Below are 22,415 nucleotides of genomic sequence, written 5' to 3' on the forward strand. Positions count from 1 at the left end.
CAAAAGATCCTCGTGCCTGACTATGCCACCACTACAATACAAAGAAAAGCACACTTGCAAGGTCAAATACAATTAATGTCTTAATGTCATAACTTGATTTCTAACTTCTGCAATAAACCAGATGTGGTATTTGAGAGAAGTTTCTCACTACAGATCAGTGACTCAGACTTTAATGTGCGTAGAAATCACTTGGTGTCTTGTTAAAATGCAGATCCTTACACAGTAAATGCATTTCTAACTGGCACGCAGGTCCTGGACCGCCGTTTGGATAACAAGGCTCTAGAGAAGGAGCTGAAAAGTTTACGTTCAGGTCATTTTAGCGTTTGTAATTTTTTTAAGTATAAAGATATATTCTAATATAAAATTCAAGATGTGGCGGATTGGATACTTTATTTCAGTGATTTTAAAACTAGAGAAATGAAAGGGGAAAAAGTCAGTGATTCTTATTTTGTAGAAATCATGCATCTCCATAAGTGGGTTATGTCCAATTTTTCAAAGCACTACTGATTCACTGTGTTGGGTTGATTCAGTCGTATGTCCAGTGATTTATGTGTAAAACCAGTACAACGACTCTTTTATTTCAAATCTCACTTTCCATAAACCTATACAAACCTTTACAAATTTAGAGAAGATAAACAGATGTTGACTTGCATGTTCTATTTTAAATGTTATACAAAATTCATCTTCAGAAAAGGTACATCTTTTTGCTTTTGGAGGGGGGAGGTAATTAGGTCGGTTTGTTTGTTTATTCATTTTAATGGAGGTGCTGGGGATTGAACCCGGGGCATTGTGCATGCTAAGCACGCGCTCTACCACTGAGCCACGCCCTACCTCTCTCCCACTTAGAAAAGGTACAACCATATGGGCAAAATGACTGCCCAGATAAACTTATCTCTTGGGCCTTCTGAGAGTGACGATTGTACCCCCAAAGGCCCTCCTTTGGGGACACACGTGCGTAGATGACACAGAATCTCACCACAGCTGAATGCCTTTGGGGTTCCTGCTGACCTGAGGGCAGCCCTGCCTGCGAGCTCTGCCTAGTGTGTTTCATCTTGGACACTCACCCACTCACTGGTGGCTCCAAACACAGCCTCTTGGATTAGTCTCCTGGGGCCACCGTAACAAAAACCACAGGCTGGGAACTGATTTTCTCACAGTTCTGGAGGCTAGAAATCCAAGATCAAGGCGCAGGCAGGTTTGGTTTCCCCCAAGGCCTCTCTCCTTGGCTTCCAGATAGCTTTCTCCCTGTGTCCTCACGTGATCTTTTCTCTTGTAAGGACACCAGTCCTTAGTGGATGAGGGTCCTACCCCGATGGCTTCATTTTAACTCAGTCACCTCTTTAAAGACCACCTCTCCATACTACCGTCACGTTCTGAGCTCCTGGAGGCTGGGACTTCAACACAGGAATCTGGGGAGACACATTTCAGCCCACAACAGCTCTCTTGAGCAAGTCTGCATTCAAGGCACCATAGAGTGACCCACAGTTGAAGAGAAATGCAGAGAAGAGGACAGGGGCAGCCCTGACAGTCAGTGCTAAGAGACAGGACGGGAAAGGGGTCAGAGGGAAGCAGGGGCAGGGGTAGCGTGGCTGAGGCCCTGCACCCCAGAGTTCTGTGCCAGGGCCCAGCAAACGCCGACTTTGCAGCGCCATCCACACTCAGGGCTCCTGCCACGGCCCCAAAGCAGCTTTTGTATCCAGAACCGTGACCTGGGTTTCAATGAGACCTGCCTGGCTGGGGCTGCTGCGACGGCTTCCTGTCTCTTTCATGCCCCTCTGGAAACTTACAACAAGCTCCTATTGACGGAGATAACCACAGCGCATTTTCATTCCTTGCAATTTGAAAGTGCTTTCTGCAGCGAGTGAGCTAATGCTGGATGGTACCTACCAGCGCTTCAGGAGATGGTGTGGCTTGAACGAGATGCACCTTCTATGGGGATGTATCTAAGGGTCTTTCTATATGTCACTGCTTTGCCTTCATTTTCAAAAAAAAATTTATTAAAGCAATAGCGTAGGTAATCAAACGGAAACTCCTTTCCTTTTTAACGGATACAAATGAAAATCTATAGTCATCAAGGGTCCGCAGCTACTTAAACAGAGCAGGACTAGCCTGTGTGTGCATACACACTGCTTAGCAGACACGCCCAGATTCCGAGTTTCGGCCGCTTTCACAATATTAGCAATACTGCCTGTTACTTTCACACTGATTTATGGTAAATTTAAGCCTGTTAATGTTTCAATAATCTTCAAAACAAAGCCCAGCACAAATCTGGTGAGGCCCCCCGCAGAAACATTTCAGTTCATCTAAGAGAGTCCATGTTTTATATTTTCTTCTTTAAAGTCAGAAGCATTTTTACTGCAGTATAGGCATTAACTGCCACTTATCTTAATGAGTTCTTTTCTAATATAAAATAGCCTGGCTTGAAATACAGCAGACTTCTTTGTCAGGAAGAGATAGGGACAGGAGTTCTGCTGGTTCCTGGGAGAAATGGGATGCTTTTTCTTTTCGATCTATCTTTTTTTGTGTGTTGGTTGAAAGCGTTCTGGTTTAGGGCCTTTGAGGTATGAGCTGCCTTCATCTTCAGTGTGAGGGAAAATTAACCCCAGCAGAAGTCACAGAACAGAACTTTGGCTCTGAAAGCAAAAGCCACAATAGGAGCTCCTGAGGTTCTGAAAACAGAATTATGTGGTAGCTGGCAGAACCAGTTCCTAAGGGCAATTTTTAAATAAAAATGTAGCAGATAGTTTTTGTTTACTTTTGATTTATTTTTAAGCTCATATGATTTTTAAATATTATTTCTTATTTATTTCTTAGTTAATATTTCTACCTCCTCTCTCCTATCCCAAAGTTTCTAGTGTCCAGAATGGTGCTGGCTGGCTGTTGGGACTCAATAAATATTTGTTAAATGACTGAATGGGTTTCTGAAAGAGAATATTTTAAACTTATCACCATTTGGCAATATATTTCAAATAATAATAATAGCTATTTTTATTCTGTGGAATAATACTGTGCCATCTAATTGAAAAAGCTACCTCACATTTATGAGTTTAACTGAGTCTTACAGCTCATATACTAGGTAATATATGATTGTAATATATTATTATTTTTATTTTATCATAAGAAAATGTGGGCAAGAGATTAAAGAGCTTACTTAGGTAAGTAAGCATTTGGGAAGTAATAAATGGCATAAGACACTGTAAGTTCTCCTTAAAAATGGGCTTTCGAGCTTCCCACAAAGTGGCAGAAGGCACTGTTTGCAAAGGGGTCAGGCTCAAGGTCAAAGCAGATCAGTGACTTCTATTCACTCTTCCTCCCTGTGGTCCCATCTGCGGCTCCTCCCTTGGTTTCCATCACTAGGGCCTGGGCAACATTTAGCTGGCTGTTTCATTTTCTTTCCTTTTTTATTGCAGTAAAATAAACATAATATAAAATTTACCATTTTCACCGTTCTTATGTCTACAGTTCAGTGTATGCTGCCGTGCAGCCATCAGCACTATCCCTGGGAGGAACTTTTGCATCATCCCAAACAGAAACTCTATCCCTTAAACATCAGTTTGCCAACTCCTCCTCCTCACCCCTGGTCACCAGAACTCTAACTTCTGTCTCTATGTTTCTGACTACTCTGGGGACCTCACACAAGTGGAATCATACAGGGTCAGTCTTTTCATGTCTGGCTTACTTCACTTAGCGTGATGTCTCTATGATTCATCCATGTTGTAACACGTGTCAGGATTTCCTCCCTTTTTAAGGCTGAATAATATTCCATCATGTATATAGATCACATTCTGTTAATCCATTCATTCTTAGATGGATGCTTGGGTTTAAACAAGAAAAGGTGAAAGGGTTTTCTCAGAAGGTATTGGAAGGACGTTTGACAACCTTGGTGAGATGACCAGTCAGATTAGGCATCACAAATCATCCTACAACTCAATGGCTGAGAACAATCATCATCATTAATTATCTCATGGTTTCTTTTACAGTAATTCAAGACAGGGAACAGGAACATCTACTCCACGATGTCTGGGATCTAAGCTGGAAGACCCAAAGGCGTGACTGGCACTGGGGGATTTGCTCTGCAAGTGGCTCACATGGGTGGCAAGCTGGTTCCTCCCATGTTGGCCTCGCCACTGGGATGCTTGAGGGCCCTAGGAAGCTGAACTGGCCTCCCTACCTGCAGGAGTCACACAGTGCCACCCCTGCAGTACACCACTGGTCACAGAGGCCAGCTCTGACTCAGTGTGGGAGAGGCCACACGAAGGGGTGAGCGGCAGGAGAGAGGGTGCTTGGGGCCATCTTGGATACTGGCTACTGCAAACCAGTATCTGTTAATTATATAAAGTATGCTAATTATTTGGAGATTTTTTCAGAAATGATTAATATTTTAGAATACTGCTCCTTTGAAAACCTTGAAAATATTCAGAAGAAATATATAATTCTAGTCATTCAGAAAATACATTCAAAAAAGTATATACAGGCAAAGATAATGAGGCAAAAGGCCGGGATTTTTTTTTTTTTTTTACATTCACTGGGATAATAGTGAGCATCGCAAGCTAATTTTACATTACCTGTTTGTTCAGAGATATGATTTCTGCTATACTGGGGTTCTAAGCCAGTGGTTTCCAAACATTTGTCTGAAACCAGCTTTGATATTTTTTCATAGGGGCCCTGTTATACAATTGAAAAGACTGTCCTGTCTTCCAAGATTATTTCCTGTCTGCCTTTCCTGAGTGTCAAAAAGTGACTGGAGGAGGCTGTTTGCAAAGTGAAAGCCGGGCCACCCACGTGTCTTTTGGAATGTACGCAGTGTACGGAGTCCAGAAATGTTGGGAATCACTGCACTGCACGTCACAGTCATGGGGAACCACCCGGGGGCTCACCGTTGCATGCCAGTACAGAGCAGCTGAGGGCAGACTCAGACCCTCACTTTGGGGGCCTCTATTGCAAACGGCCCAATTATCAAACACAATCAGAGTTTTCTTGGTGTGGTGGCTTCAGCTCTAAAGAAGCCTCCAAAACTGGTGGCCCAAGGGCCACGTTCCAGGTAAGGGCCACGTTAAGGTAGTTGAACGTGATTTCAGTAGATGAAAGAATTTAAGTTACGAGATTTGTAACGTATCGTGAACAATGGAAATACCAGTTCAGAATGTACTTGTCTTACTATAAAATGCTCGTCTTCTCTCTCCAGATGTCAGTACCTCTGAATTAATGAGCACTACTAGCTGCAAAACATCTCAAGAAGCAACGGAAATTAATTTCCATTAGTTACAGACTAACAATCAGCTACCACTAGCCTTGTAAGACAGTAAAGTTTTGAAGGCTCCATTTTTGTCCTCAATTAAATGTTCAAAGTCAGATGGTGGAAGAAAAGGGACTTACGACATCTAGAAAAATATTAAAACTGGTCTGCATGTGAAATGACCCAAGAGGATTTCAGATTTTCATCTGTGGTGGGATAAACCGGGAGGGCTTTGGGATGGATTAATTGAGGCACAGGCATAAGCCAACTCATAAAGAATGGAAATTCTTTTAATTACAATGGTCAAGTTCTCTGAGAAGCACGGAGCCCTTTAAAATAGCCCATGATTTCAAAAGGTTGAGCAGTTATGTGGGATTAACTACGTAAACAAACAGCCACGATGTACTTTCCGATATTCTCACAGCTACTGAGATGAATGCACGTTTCAGGAAGGAAAACAAACCTTGCGTGTCTCCAGTTGGGTGAGTTTGTATTTTTAGTTTTCAACATTCTATCAACATTGACTTAAAGAATGGGACATGTTTAGAATGATTTTTTTTTAAGTGGTAAAACAAAATAAAAGCAAAGCACAAGGGTTGGGGAAGCAGACTGATGGATAAACGGACAAGAAGCAAAATCAATACCTCGTTCCTGTGAGTCTTTGGTCGCATTAATAATCATGCGTTTATGTAAGTTTTGCAGGTCTCATCTCTGGATAAGTGTGTGCAGAGCCAGTAAACAAATAGATAATTTATGTATATCTACATGTGCACACGTAATATATGTGTGTATATATACACCCTGTCTACATATATGTATACACATAATCTATGTGGCATATCCGTAGATGCCACTTAATAAAATCAAACCTAGGGCTGTCCACGTTCCCCCTCGAAGAAGACAGGCCTTGAGGAATGACTGACCAAGTCAGCCAGTTCCATCACCCTGAGTTATCCTGGTATCTCTTTTCCTGGAGGGGGTTTCCACTCATCAGAACCCACCTTGGGGAAGATGGATACTGTCATTCACGTTTATAATCTTATTCAATACTGGACCCACAAAACTCTTCTCTGAGTCTTTTTCAAGCACAAACCATTCTTTTGATTCCTTCGCACCACCTCCCAGAATTCTAAAAAGTATCAGGAGGGGAGTGAGTAGGGAGCAGTCAGATGTGAAATGAAGGCAGCGGCACCAAGAGGGAGCCTTGGGACTCTGGAGCTTCCATCCCGGGTCTGCAGACCCCTCGAAGTCCCCCTGAGGTTCCAGGGAAAGAGGCGCCCTAATTTTTGGTTCTCAGCTTGTTTCTAATATTCACTGTTTTTAATATTCACACTCCTTTGGGCTCCTAAATGTCTGATCGTTTCTTTCATGATGAAGATAGAGATACTTCCTCCCTCTCACCCGTAGCTTCCTGTGTTGGGAGTTCTGCTTCATCGTAAAGAACCAGTAAAGGAGTAACTTCACCTGCCAAGATTCTACTTTTCAGTGTGAGGATCTAAATCTAGTAGATAACACATGTACACAAAGACAGAGACCCGGTTATCAGTGAGACAACAGAGATTAACTTTAAAGCAGGAAGTACTATGAATTACTAGCTAAAGTAATAAACTGAAAGCATCACAATAACACTGCAAATGAACAGTTTTACTTAGGATTTCAATAACCAATGCCTTGAAACCATCAATTATCTTAATGCTATCACTGTACTCAATCACTGTGGGGGGAGGGGGCTTAAAAATTAAGACTACGGATGCTTGATGTTTCTCAGAGTTCTGACTTCTAGGGACCCAAGGTCCCCTGGTGCTGGATGGTGTCATCAGAGTTAATCTGCCCTCTAAACCTATTTGGTAAAGATTCCATGATAATTTAATTACTGAATGGGACTTCTCAGCTACTTTGAATCAGGGGAAAAATAATCCTTCTGTTTCTGAACAGGGCGTGTAGTTAGCTTTAGGTAGAGGGGTTAAAGGCAAGTGTGATACATGTGCTCTGGTAAATCATCAGAGATACAAGTTAGTGACCAAAGACAAATATTCCTGGCTTCATAATAGAGACCAAATCTAGGACCAGCAGGGTCAACTCCAGAGAGGAGGGGCAGGGGAGGAGGAACTCTACTGGGAAGGAGGGGAGGGTGGACACTTGCTTTTGCTTCTGTGGTTGGCTCTAGCCAGCTTGGATTTGGCGTTTGGCCCGAAATGAGGCAGGAAAAGTCCAGAATGCATGAAGCCCATGTTAGAGAGCAGAGACTTGAGTTTCTCCGACTTCCCCGCACACCTGGAGGCCTGGCTAGTGGGTGGGGGCCCCAAGGAGTGGTTGGCTCTTGGACCAGGTGTGAACTCTATGCTCACCTTCTAAACTTGGAGTAGAGTCTGTTTTACCAAAAGCACGTGCATTGAGGGGAAGGAGAGGACTGGTTCTCAAGAGGAGAGTCTGTAGAGCCACCAGAAAAACGCAGGACAGAGATTTCTACCGTCACGACTGATGGCGTACCTGCTAACGACTAATTAACTAATTAGTCCTCTGGGTATAGTTGCGCATCAGTTACGACTGCCTGTGTGCCGTCACTCTTCACGACGGGATGCTGCGAGGTCCCTGTGACAGACCCGCTCCGGCAGAAATGAAGCAGGGGTGTAGGATGAGAAACGAGTCACTGTTTTAGGAACGCGATCATTCCTCCTACACGTGATTCTGAAGACAGAAGGCAAAATGAATATTCTGGGCTACGGGAAAATCAATATTGGCACAGACAAGTATTATGTGTTGTAAACACTGCTTTCCTTTCCACTGATAAAAGGAACCCTGAAAAGGAGGCTTTTGGCAAACAAATAAACAAAATCCGTCTGCAGTGAGGTCTTCCCTTCCATCTTCCAATTCTGCTTCCTGGCCGTGAGGGTCTCAAGCATCCTTCCTTCCTGCCCCCACTGGCCTGGGCTCCGGCCTCGCTGGATCTCCTCCCACCTCTGGCCTCCCAGCAGGGCATCCCCCCAGGATCTGCTCTTTTGTCTTTCCTACCAGACAGCTCATGACCTCTCTGCCTTCACCCATTTCCCCCACGTCTCTGACTCCCAAGTGCCATTCTCAGCCCACGCCTCCATCCACAGGTGCTGCTGATGGCAGGAGCAGGGCTGGCAGCAGGGAGGTGGTGGTGATAACTACGGCTAACAGCCGGCCCCTCCCTGTAATGGGAAATGGTCCAAAGACCTTAAGGGCTTAACATATTTCATCTCACAACAACCTTACGAGGAAGGTTTTTTATGATTTCCGTTCTACACACAGGGACACCGAGGGCAGGGCAGATGAGCATCATGCCGGGAATCCTGATTTGCTAAAAATCCTCTTCTCCTTGGATTAGGTGCTCTTTACAACCCAGACCTCCTCTCCTCTCCCCGTGCAGGGCGAGGGCACACACCGCGGGGCTGCACTAGATCACCATCCACTGGGCTGAGAGCGGAGGATGTCTGAATTTCTATTCATTTGTTTAACCAAGCAAAATAAAGCAGTGAAGAACTATCATATTTGCTCTGTGGACTGGCACTGGCCCTCTCACTGGACCCACATTTCAGATGACGGTGTACGTTTTTTATTGAAAGCTACAACGTGGCACGAGTGACAGTGACATCCTTGCTTGTTCGAGTACTTCACCTAGGGCTCCTCACTGCTGCTGATGTGTGGCGGTCCTTGCGAAGTTTTGGATTATATTATCTAGCTTTAAACTAACCCTCGCAGCAGGAACAAGACAGCGCTACTAATGCAAACATGTTGAAAAGCTGAGGAAACAGCTGTGCTCGCCCATCCACCCACCGTGTTACCCAGCAAACCAGTGATGATGTACTCAGACCTAACAGATTCCACCGTGCTGCTCTTTCTGAACGAAGGCTTTGATGATTACCGATGGAAGCCGAACATGGAGACAACCTAAGTGTCCATCAATGGATGCATGGAGAAACAAAATATGATTTTATATATATATATATATATATATGTATATGTATATACACACACATACAATAAATGTTATTCAGCCATGAAGAAGAAGGAAATCTTGCCATCTGCAACAGCATGGATGGACCCTGACCACATTAAGCTAAATGAAGTAAGTCAGACAGAGAAAGACTAAGACGGTACGATTTCACTTGCATGTGAAATCTGAAAAATAAAAACAAAAACAAACCCCACAGGAAAAGAGATCAGATTTGTGGTTACCATAAGTAGGAGGCTGGGGTGGGGGGAGTAGGAATTGGATGAAGGTGGTCAAAAGGTCCAAACTTCCAGTTATAAGAGAAATGAGAACTATGGACGCAACACACATGATGACTGTAGTTAACACTGTTGTGTGTGATGTGTGAAAATTGGTTAAGAGAGTAGATCCTAAGAGTTCTCATCACAAGTTTAAATTTTTTTTTTCTTTTCTGTGTGTGTGTCTGAGATGATGGATGTTAACTAAACTTACTGTGGTAATCATTTCACAATATATGTAAGCCAAATAATTATACTGCACATCTTGAACTCATAGAGAGTTGTATGTCAATTATATTTTAATAAAACTGGAAAAAATTGGACTAAAATGAAAAAAAAATTATACTGCTTAGAAAAAAATGTAAGCTGAAATAAAAACTTTTAATTGTGGTGTTTCATCTTTAACATAGCCTGTTTCAAGTTCTGTCTTCAGTATACAGATTTTATTAGTGTAAACAGTCTTAATAGCAAACATGCAGTTAGTTGAGCAGTGTGTCCCCCCTCAAATTCCCATCTATTAAGAAGCTCAGAATGTGGCCATATGTGGAAATAATGTCTTTGTAGATGTAATTACGGGAAGATGAGGTCCTTCTGGAATAGAGTGGACCCGAAATACAATGACAGGTGTCTTCATAAGAGGGCGGGAGACACAGAGACAGAGAGGAAGGCCACGCGAAGATGGAGAAAGAGACTGAAGCGGTGCAGCCGCAGCCAAGGAGCGGCTGGACCAGCGCAGGTGGAGTGGGCAAGGACGGGCCCTCCTCCCCCAGACCCCAGAGGGAGCCGGCCCTGCGCACACCGTCATGTTCAGACTTCTGGCCTTCACCACTGTAAGAGAATACATTTGTGTCGGCTTAAGTCACCCAGTTTGTGGCAATCTGCATGGCAGGGCAGCCTCAGGGTATTAATATACTACCTGTATAATCTGTAAGTAAAACACCCGCATGTGGGGGTGCAAGCTGACATCTTCTTCTGGTTGGGGTGGGGGGGTGACAGGATTGTGCAGAGACAGCCGTGCTCACATCCCAGCCCAGCCAGGCTTGGGTGCTTCAAAGAGGCCCTGCCCCCCTCATTTCTAGCCTTCTTTTATTTTTCACTGTTTTCTCTGCCTAGAAAGCTTTCTCTCCCATTTTTCCTTACATCAATATCAGCTATTGCTCAAGGTTCGTGCCAACCACCCAGTTCCTCCTCCGTACGCTATCACATCCATCTGGTTTACTCACTGCACTGCCGTCTGGGTGGGTAGACCTTTCTCTCTCCTATAACTTTAAAGCTCCTTCAGGATGAAGCTGACTTCACGCCATCACGCCATCATCACGCCTGCAGCGCTCACCATAGAACAGTCCACAGAAACGTCACCTAGAACACAGGTGCCCTCAGACAGACCCAGAGGGAGGAGTTTAAAGGAACGAAAGCTACCGGGCTCCGACCTGGGTCGGCTCTGGCCACATCTTGATAAAACCTGGCCGAGGACACACATGGAGGCCTTTCCTGGTCCCACGTGGCAGGAGCAGTGAGTTACAGAAGTCGTCCTGGGTAATAAAACTGGGGTGCAGAGAAGCCTTCTGAACTGTCATATAATGGAATCACCTAACAAGAAGTGAATGCACAGCCTCTCACTGAAATTAAAAGGAAACTAAAAATTCAAGGCAAGGGGAGGTAATTCATAGCTTTGCAGAGGTCACATGAAAAGCCATGGCATTCTGATTGTCCAGTTAATAGTGGTTTTAATATTCACAATAGTTAGAAACACAGGATTAGAAGTCAGCTTTTAGTTCTCTCACCCTCAGCTTCCCCGTGTGTAAAATGGGGACCATAAACAGTCCTGGCAGAGGAATCTAGGCAGGATTGAATTAAATAACGTATATGAAAGGATTAACACTGAGCGTGGAATGCATTACTCAATTCATTTTAATGAGCACTGTTATCATCATTGCTGTTACAAACGTCTTCTCATCTTGCTGTCAGGCAAACCTACTCTGACCCCAGGTTGCCCCAAGGTAGCCTTGTTCCCTCCCTGCACTTCTGATGATTCGGAGAGACAGGACTGGGAGGGAAACTGGCCACAGCAGGACTCCCAGAGGAGAGCAGGGAAGGAGAGCGGCTGGCACAGGAGCAGGAGGCCCGGCGCTCAGGGGAGGAGTGGCAGTTGTCATCAGGGCTGTCTTTGAAGAAGGGACATTCTCATGAAGGGCGTATTCTCATGTGATTAAAAAGGTCAGAAACAAGATCAGGGAATGAACTTAGGAGGGGTGCTGATTTCAATACAAATTAGTTTACAAGGCTTGAATTATTCAAGGGATCAATAAAATGCTTCTAGAGATGGTGAGTAGCCCGTTGCTGGAGGCATTCAAGTGGGGACTGAACGGCCCATTGTCGGGCTTGCTTTTGGTCTAACTGAATAAAGGGCTTTCAAGTGCTCTCCACACTCTGAGGGTCTTTAAACTGCAGATGCGGTATCTTTCCCCTCTGCCATTTCCCCAGTTAAATAAATGATTATTGAGCATTTGAAACGAAAAGCCAACTCCCCAGAGCTTCACTACCTGAGAACTGCATGAGGAAGAACATGCTATGACCATTTCATTGCAAACACATCAGCCATGTTACTTAAGTTATATAATAATGGTGCTTTAAATTTTACTAAAGATTTTTAAAATATTTTTTAAATCTGCACCTTTTAAAAAAGCACCATGGTCTATATTTTGTTTCCCGAGCATTCCTTCCACCATATGCTATGTGTGGTTTGTAGTGGGCAGGCCAGTCATGAAAAAACAGCATTTGGAAACCATTCTTCACCTAGGTTACCTAATGAGATTTATAGGCAATATTATTTGATAATACCTACTGATATAATACCCAATAAAATAATTTTAGTAATATAGTAAGTAATTCCTTACAAGTGCATATTTTTATATTATTGGTCAAATATTGCAGCTTAAAATAAAACAAGGGGTATAAGTTTGATAGAACCAACAGAAAATGCAGTTGCTAACTGGGGCTCAGATTCAGCATTGAAGATGTATCTTTGTATTTATTTCTCTACTGCACTGAATAACAAAAGAAGAGTTTTCCTGTAAATCATGTTTAGAATAAGTTAGATCCTTTAGCATGCTTGCAAAACTGTTTCTGAGACAGTGTACATCAAAGATTGCAATGTCTAGGAAACGGATTAATCAAACTTGATTAAAAGCTGCCATTCAGGCTGCAACCTACACATTAAGTTACGTCAGTAAATTTCTTAGCCATACGTTTTCTTCTTTTATAGACAAGAACATTTATAGCACCAGTCTTGCTTTTTCTCCTGGTTATTTCATTAGTCACGTTTTCTAAATAAGAAAGCTATGGCTTGTCACTCCCAACATCACTGAATCCTTTCATATAATTTAATTTTAAGATTTATATTTGACCTACGTGCTTAAAAACAACAGTGTATAGAAGTCAATTATTTGGTTTAGTGCCAGTAATATATTAGCTACGACAACAATTTCTTAGAAATTCACATTTTATGGACGATAACATGAAATTAACAAACGCAAAGTTCTAAGCAAATGTGGCTGTAAAGTAAGCTTTATATATATGCAGTGAGACTTCAAAAAGAAATTAGATGCTACTATCTCTTTATATAAAAGGTCTCTGTGCCTTCTTCACTGGAGTACACAATGAGGACAGGTAAAAGAGAAAATTCCAAAGTTTTGCCCTGATCTATATGATTCAGCCAAGCAATCTAGAAAAACGCAATCCTTTAGAACCAATCCTTTCATATCCTATGACTTAGGAAAATTAAAAGATAAGGAGTCTCTGGTTTCAAGTCTAACAACTGAGTAGGGGCTATGGATTTCAAATCTTTATTTTTAAATGGACAATTTGCCTGAAAACTCACTGAATAATACTAAAACTCTTTAATAGAGAAAAGGCACTGGTCTACAGTAAAACAAATAAGGCAGAGATTAGAAAAGAAAAAAAAGGAAAAGAAATAAAAAACAAAACTAAGACCACACACCCCATAGGCAATTATCAGAGAGACTAGAACACTTCAGTTTGCATTACATCCTTCATTCCTTCATTCATTCCCACACACAGAAAACTACCATTCTCTCATCCTCCAAAAAAACCATAAAATATGAGAGTATATTCTTTCCTTTTCCTTTTTATTTCTTATAAAGAAATAAGAAAGTCCATGCCAATATGTGCCACGTGTCCTAGAAGTGCGGATTCTAGCCCGCGTACCTACTGGCCAGCAATGTGATCCTCCGTGAGTCATTTCTCCATTGATTTAAGGCACGAAATGTGGGGATATCAGTTTCCGCCCACAAAGGAGAATTACATCAAAGATGTAAACAAAGATGCTTTGAGAACTGTAATGCGCTAGAAATACATGTTTGCAATGACAAAGAGGCTTACCTAGTCTGGTACTAAACGATAAAGAAAACTTCAACGAATTCTCTTAAGAATATATGTATAAAAGCTTAAAGGAAGTCCAGAAGCTGGAAAAGTTTAAATCGTAAGTTTTAATGCGGAAACAAACTGTGAACCCTAGAAGTTAAAGATATTGGTTTTTAGTAATATTCACTTAGGAAGAATCAAAATTTATTATTCACAGGAAGATGCAAAAATATTCTCATAAAAGAAGCATGAGGGAGATAAATTAGGAGTTCGGGATTAGCAGATACAAACTACTGTGTACAAAATAGACAAGCAACAAGGTCCTACTGTACAGCACAGGGAATTGTAGTCAATAGCTTGTAATAACCTATAATGAAAAAGATTATGCAATGAGACATATAACTGAATCACTATGCTGTACACCAGAAACCAACACAACATTGTAAATCAACTAGACGTCAATAAAAAAAAAAGAAGCATTTGATTTTGGACTTGAATTTTAGATTTGGGATGTCTCAAATCTGAACACTCTAACATTTTTTTTTAATTTATTTAAAAAATAAAACACAACTCTACAAGAAAGGCATTATTATATTTTATACTCCACCTGTTTTTCATGATGCCAGGTTATTAGTTCCTTTTACATTCAGCCATAACAACTCAGCTCTGGTTCTAGATCTGGTTCTCTTTGTTTTGCTTGTGTCTCTCACCTTAGGATGGTGGTATATGATTTTTTTTCTTCAGAATTAACATACATTTAAAGCCAATGCTTAGCATTCTTGAAAATAACATGGTGCGCTTATAATTCACCTAACACTGGTTTGCATGTTCCTTTACACATACAAAAGATTAGTGCCCAATACACTCTTACTCATTCTAACATTTCTTATTGGTGTTTCTCTTTTTTTGGCTTATAGTGGGCACCTAATAAATACACGGGACATAATCCATAACTTGAAAAGATAACGGCCACGGCAATATGCTGAAAGAAGAAAAAAGGCTATAAAAGTGACAGCAATATAAAACGGAAAGGATATGCCATTTAATAAAACAAAATGCATCTAATACACAGCATAAAATAAAGACTCCAAGCTGTAGCTAGGGAAATACAAATTTGGTTTCCTAGTAAGTCAAATTCCCCCAATATGAACATTTAAAACCTTTCCCCTGGAGGTTAAATGTTTATCCGCAGTTTAACTACACAATGTTTAGGGAAGCAATGCTGATTCAGTTACGTATTTTCCTATTTAGGATCTCCTAAGAGTTTACTCTTGTTGTTTCCTCGTGTTTTCAATAGCATGTCAAGAAAAATCATTTAACAACAGAGAGCGTTGAGGGGTTATCTGAAGAACACTCTACACACACATGCCAAGAATACTGAAGGATTTGGCAGATTTCAGGACCAAGACAATAGAGATCCCTGTGAATGAAAACCTACGGGAGCAAGATGTTGAACAACGTAAATGGAAGAATTGTTCTTATGTCCAGCAGTTAACAGTTAGCACTTACGACAATTCACCTTTGCGGTGGAGGGTCTACCAAATATAATATTTAACATGAACCCTCCAAGCAGGCTTGAATTGTGCTAAAGGAGCTATCTCAAAGAATACCGTAAAATGGACCCATTCCGCCCTTTATCTCTGTACAAGTGATTTCTTTTTAGAAAAGAATCTATGCACCCCCCCTCAATACAAGACATATGTACTTGTGTCCTCTATCAGAGAAAATTTCGAGAATTCCTTGAGACGAATTTTAAGCACACAGCCAGAGTTAAGTCACGTGCCCCGCTATAAAGACAGACCAGGAATCTGACGTATCTACAGTATTCACAGATGCAGACGTATATTTATGGGACTCTATCAGCAGAAATCAAATGCCTACAAATAAAACATCATTTAACTCTACAGGAATTCAATTCCCATTTCAGAAGTAGCGCATCACCAAATCCCTTGCCACTGGTGAGAAAAGCAAAGCCAAAAAGAAACACTTCTAAATAATAACAATTTCTAACATTACATTCAAGCTTTTAATCAATGTCCAAACAACTTCAGCCTAATGTTCATTTTCAGACACAGAAAAAAATTAAGGTAATAAGGATTTTCTAAATTTTCAACATTCAGCATAGCCTGGTAGGTGGGCACTTTACTCTCGGATGAACGGAAACATCAGGGCGACAAAGCATGCTTCTGCCGAGGCAAGAAAACACCGAGACCACGGTATTTGAAGTCAAGTGCCCTAATCCCCCATCCTCAGTTCCTACCGCAATCAAGAGAGCTGCCCGAAATCTCATCAAAGAGCTGAAACCTCACGCGACGACAAACGTTCTGATCAAAAGATCATCTTTGCTGCTGAACCACAGAAGATGCCAGGGATCCTGGATCAATACCCATATTCCAAATCGAACAGAATAATAATAATAATAGTAGTAGTAGTAGTAGTAGTAGTAGTAGTAGTAGTAGTAATAATAATAATAATAATAATAATAATAATAATAAAGGAACGAGGCCTGGTTAGAAGACCTCTTCAGCAGCGAGAGCGAAGAGAGAAAGGCTGGTACCCACCTGGGATCTTTCTGGATGCTGTCGATGGACGGCGATCTGGCCAGGGTGCCTTCGGGCGGGAGGGCAGGGCCGGACTTGCTGTAGGGCGACTCCACAGAAGGACAATACTGCAGCTGTCGGTAGGGGTCGGCGTAGTTGGAGGCCGGGCCGGCGGCGTAGCTGGCCCTCTGGAAGGTGGCCGCGGTGGCGCTCTGCGGGCCATGCTGGCTGCCTGTGCGCTGCAAGGGGACGGAGTCGACACCGGGGGAAGATGGGGCTAGGACAGGAAAGTGGGGACAAAGTAAAAAATTGAGGACCTGCTCACAGAAACGGTTAACCAGGTCTAGGCAGGGGGGGAAATTACACACAGAAAACAAAAAACAAGGGTTTGAAAGAATAAAAAAAAAATAATCTGTCATAGCTGAACTAGGACATTCAGTGTTACCCAGCAACGCGATCACGAGCATGCTGTTTCAGAAATGCACCCGTCAGCCTAGGCAGGCAAACGCGTGCGAGGTGTGCTTCCCGCTCACCCGCAACCCAGAGAAGGTTTGTTAATCTAACCTCTGCGCGGAGCTAAAACCCAGGAGAAAGAAGGAACATTTTCTAAAGAATCATAGGCCGTTAGTTCTTTATTGCTCAGGTTGAGATAATTCAGAAAGCGTTCATTCAGGTGATGTTACGTTAACTTTATTAGGGGCGTGAAACAAATTTACGAATGTGGTTCATTTTCCTGAATAAATGAAAACACAAAAAAGTGAGGTTTGTAGGCGTGGGGGTGGTGGAGGACACAGGCGGGGCTCCTGTTCCCATAATTAGTACTAGAGCATGAAATGCAGGACTGGTCTAGTTTTTGTAAAGTAACACCCACAAGATTTTTATACGCCTCTTTTTCAATGCAGGCTGTCACGGTAACACACACATTTGATGAGGGGCAGGCACGCTAGGGAAGACGGAGCCCCGCCCAGCTGCAGCAAAGACAAAATAATGAGCCGACTTGGCTTTTCTAGAATTATTTGCATCTTTTCAATACGCTTACACTGTTTTGGGAAGATTTCACACCAGTTACTAACATCGGTTTGACTGGTTCCAAACTCAATTTGTGTTTTGTTTCCTTCCTCGGCTCTTCTGAGCTTGCTTCAGGTCATTATTTTTACCTGGTTCTCAAGAATACTTGACGTCTAAGGTTGAGCTGACATACACACAATGAAAACAGCATCTTTCGTATTAATAGAACATGACCTGTTATTATCTGCTGCGATCGTTAGCCATGCTCAATGCTAGACAGCACATTTACTTTCCAGCATTGTAGATCACACTATATCCAAAATATAGCCAGGGTCTAGATACGGCCATTTATGCCAGGGGAGCTCTATACGGAATTACATTACAACTCTGACTCACACCCATAACTCGGACTTTCTGAGCATTTCTCAGTGGCTGGTGATAGGACTTATGTTATCCCTTCTCACATTCGGGGACATATGCAAAATCAAACACAAAAGAAATTATGTCAATGAGAAAATAGTGTTAATGCTAAAAGAACGTAAGGATATCGCGTCAAAATGACAAAAAAGTTGCAGAGTGACTTGGAGGAAATGAATGTATTCTAATAGGAGAACTGATTTTAATTAAGAGCTTCTCATTTCCAATGAACTTTTAATACTTATTCTTATAAGAACCAAAATTAGAAGAGGCACCCATGACATGGTGAAGACTAGAAAAATAGATAAGAAAAACTTTCTAAGCAAAGAGTATGCATATTCCCAGAGGAGCAGTATTTTGAAATGAGGAGGGCTGCCCTGAAGGACTGAGTTTCAAAGTCATTAGATTAAACTGATAAACATGAAGTTCACAACCAGAAAAATCTGTTTTCTGTCTTCATGCAATTCCTGAAGCATTTATATTTTCTCCAAAATTTTATAAACATGTCTACTTGAAATTCACATTTTAAAATTTATGAATAATGTGCTTTATGTTATGTGGGCAGGGGTTTAAAAATTTAGGCCAGGCATAACCACGCTCATGGAAGAACAAATGCACAGAGGTAAACAAAATTTCATTTTCTAGAAGAGTTGTGAAGAGCCAGCCAGTAGATGAAGGGCGAAAGGGAAAACTAACCACACCTGACATTTTTCAGCTAAATGCATTTTTTTTCCATTCAGGAACTAAATGTCGGCACTTAAGCTTGCTGAGGATGGTTACTAACATCAGCAAAAATTGTTCGGTATATAGAACTATTTGTTATTATTACATTAAATACCGTGATTAACAGGAAGGGAGAGCAAAATGGGAGCGACCAAGATTTAATACTGAAACGCAAAGAAACATTCTTGCTTAAAAAAAAAATGATAATAATATAGGTAAGGGGAACAATCTGACCAGTCACACCAAAAAAACTCTCCAAGGACCTCAAATTTTAAAAGAATATAATAAGAGGACTTTAAGAAAAATCCTCCCAGCAGCAGTAAAAAAAAAAAAAAAAAAGAAAGAAAAGAAAATTATGCAGACTTTAAGGAAGATCGGGCCAAAATGTGAAAACAGAGTGTGAAATGCAATTAACTTAGCAGAAACAAGAAGGCAGCGTCTCAGCATACGAGGAGGAAGAAAAGGTGACGGAAAGTTTACGAATATTACTAGGCTCAGATTTCTATTTTGCTGTGGCCTTCTTGAGGGGAGATGTCAGGGAACTCATTTGGGGCTTGGCTTCTGAAGTGGGACAATCAGTTCCACATCCCGGCCATCAGGCCCATTCTTGGTTTGGGGCAAGGTCCTGGGTTCTCTAAGTTCTAGTTCCCTGGTTGTAAAGCGAAGAAAGGAAAATGGCCTCATGGGATCATTACTTGCTTTAAGTGCATGAAAAGTGTTAACTGCCTCATATGCACAGAATGTTAAACAAATAAGCTCTTATTATTACTTAACAAAGCTGAAATCAGCTCCCATTAGAAAACGAGTTTGCACAGAAGGCACAGAGTGAACGGCCCTCACCGCTGGGCATCGGACTTTATAGCTCCTGTTAAGTGTTTCTTTTGACGACTCGCATTTTCTCCAACAACTCCACCCGAGAATTAATGCGGCATTCTTCACTTCACAGGTTGGGAAACCGAGGCACAGAGAGAGGACAGAATTTGCCTGAGTCGGCCTTGTATTTAGTAGAGAAGGAATTCGAGCCCTTGCACCCTGCTTCCGGAGTTTATGCCTACTACCACCAGGTTTATAAACTGGATTGGGTTTATAACCTCAAATATGTATATTACTGAATGTCTAACATGGTGAGAAAACTTGGGAAAACGTTATGAAAGGCCTAAAATTAAGGGGAACGTCTACCAAAAGTACAGAGAAGAGCCAAGTTTGTAATAGGAATCAACAACATGAATATTATATTGAAAAAAATTATTTCACCTTGGTGTGTTAACTCATTTACAATATTTCTCATTTACTTGAATTGATTGAGATATGCAGAAAAATCCAACTTTGTTCATTTCTAGGAAAATCAAAAATAGGATACATATAGTTATCTTTTATTGTAAAGAGCTTTCCAGTCTTAGTTTAATCAGGAATGTTACCATATGAAGAAAAAAGAGGGAGGACTGGAAATCTAAGATGGGTAAATAACCTGCAGAACGATCATGTTTTAAAAAATCACGGTCACGTTCATGGTACTTGACAAATGGCCTTTTGGAAGTCTCATTCCTGAATCAGTTTAAACTTCTTTTAGGTCACAATAAATAGGGTACTGATGAGAATTTCAAATATAAGATCAGAATTCAAATTGGAACCGCCATGCACGAATCAATTAGAGACTGATCAGTGCAAGGGAAATAACGCAAAGCAGCAACAGAAATGGGAGAAAAACACACTACATTAAAGGGGAGGTTATGTGATCACATAGAAGGAAATGCATGAGAATTGAATCGATCTCAAACCGACCATCAGTGACGTAATAATGTAATGCCTTAGAATTTTTTAAGCATTTTTAAAATTGAATTCTCCCTTTTCGCCCTGCCTGTTCAGACCATGGAGTGGCTTACGCAGACTGTGGCTCTCCATTAATACAGATAAGCAGATACTGATCACACACTATGAAGAGTTTTCTCTAATACCATTTTCCCTTTAACTTCTGTCCTGTTATACATCTTCTCTCATTTGAGTTTTAGAGCTCAGCTAACCAAATCACCACCTTGGAGAATTACTCTGTTCAACTGAACCTTCTTACAGCAAACATTTGAAGTGGACGATGCTTTCTCAGCTCTGTAAACACTCCTCTCCCTTCTCACCTGCTCTGCAAACACCCCCTTCTCCTCTCAGTAAGCTCTTACAACTCAGTGAACCACACTCCTGGTCTCTTTGGGGAGATTTTTAAAGTAGCCTCTTCAGCAGTTGACTTGAGACTTCACCCAACATCTACGCTGTTCATGAAATTACCTGTTTTCCAGAGAGCTACAAAAATAAAAGTCTTGTTAAAAAAAAAATGAAAGAGATGTTCTATGTGTTGTATTTCTTTAAAAGAAGGAAAGGGAGATCCTTTTAAATAAATCATTCTGTTCTTATGATGATAGACAGTTACATGCATTATTTACTGACAATGGAAGAAAGGGAGAATGGAATAAAATACAAGAATCTGGGACATGGAGAAATTCAGAGCAGTAGAATACAAAGTAGGGCTCAGCAGAAGGAAGAAAAAAACATTAATTTTTGTTTTTGTATTATTTATCTTTGCTTTTATGTATATTCGTATATAGAGAAATATGAAAACATAAAATACACTTACACATGTTATATAATACAAAGCAAACAAACAATAAGCTAATTAAATGATATTCCTTCTGCAAGCTCACAAAATAAAGATGGCTTAGGTGACAATGGGTCCAAGAATGTGGTCTATAAGCTTTTAAAGCTATTCTTTAGCTAACAATAACTATTATTTCAAGATGAGGAACTTTTACCACCCAATCCATCATATTCCTAAAGTACTGTCACCTGAGCTGAACTCCCAATTTTCTGCACTCTACACAGGTTAATCCAAGCTAAGCTTGATGGAAAAACATTCAAATGTAAACGTAACAAAATCTTTTAACTTCATACATCATTATTTTTCTGGGGGAGAGGCATTCAGTGCAGGGGTTTTAGTAGCAGGAGAACCATTAGCGTTGGCATTGATTATCGGTGTGTTGGCGTTTCTGAATTTTACCAACTATTCTACCAGCAAACACTGTTTTCCTCCAGCTGTAACCAGCTTTTGTATTTATACCATTTAAGGGGAGTTGATACAGGCAAGCATCTGGAAGCTCTTCCTGGTTTTAAGATTATATTTATCATTAGGCTTATTAAAAATTTCCAGTTGGGTAATAATGGGCCCCTGATTTTTTTTTTTTGACTTCAAAGAAGTAAAAATTTTAACTAAGAGATTATGGCGGATCTAATTTGACTTGCTTTAACGAGAAGTGATCACTTTCATAATTTGAAGTCACAGCACTTAATAAGTAATAAACTGTTAATATTCCACCTCTTGTGGACTGAAATGGTGATTTTAATTGAAATGTTATTTATATTTTATTGAAGAAGAGTAAAAAAGTTTTATGAACATGAAGTTCTATGTACTCCCTCTATGGCTTTATTGGTAGTGGCTCCTATTTCAGAGAATTGAGTTTTTAAAAACTGCTTTCTCCATATTGGCAAATATTTTCATCACGTTCTTATTCCTTTTTATGTTCCAATATTTTCAACTTCATAAGGATATTTAGCAGGTTTTCTCCTGGCAATGGACCTGCGATAATTCATTCTTTACAACAAGTTGATACACAGCACAGAAAGCTTGTTTTCTCCACTCCGGACCCCATTTACCCAAAAGGAAATTCACGTGACGCTCATCCCAGCAGACGTTGGTCATTGTCACTAGTTCAGAAAGATGTGTTTGGGGCAGGTGTCCGAGTTAAGTGTTCGTGTTAATCAAATGACTCTGAAGTTGATAGTCATTGATAGGCTTGAGTTTGAAATAAAAAATGTGTGTTATTCTGTTT

At 41.1% G+C, this 22,415-nt stretch overlaps 1 protein-coding gene across 4 annotated transcripts in view; it reads right to left on the minus strand.

Moving 5' to 3' along the window:
• Positions 1 to 22,415, minus strand: part of CTNND2 (catenin delta 2) — an 886,119-nt gene that overhangs the window by 347,258 nt on the left and 516,446 nt on the right. For all 4 annotated transcript variants that reach the window (XM_064479567.1, XM_064479565.1, XM_064479566.1 and 1 more), the window contains one exon: positions 16,417 to 16,672. In XM_064479567.1, coding sequence (XP_064335637.1) covers positions 16,417 to 16,672 — 256 coding nt within the window. The remainder of the gene's footprint in view (positions 1 to 16,416; positions 16,673 to 22,415) is intronic.

Source organism: Camelus dromedarius, chromosome 3, assembly GCF_036321535.1.
Source record: "Camelus dromedarius isolate mCamDro1 chromosome 3, mCamDro1.pat, whole genome shotgun sequence".
Classification (NCBI taxonomy): domain Eukaryota; kingdom Metazoa; phylum Chordata; class Mammalia; order Artiodactyla; family Camelidae; genus Camelus; species Camelus dromedarius.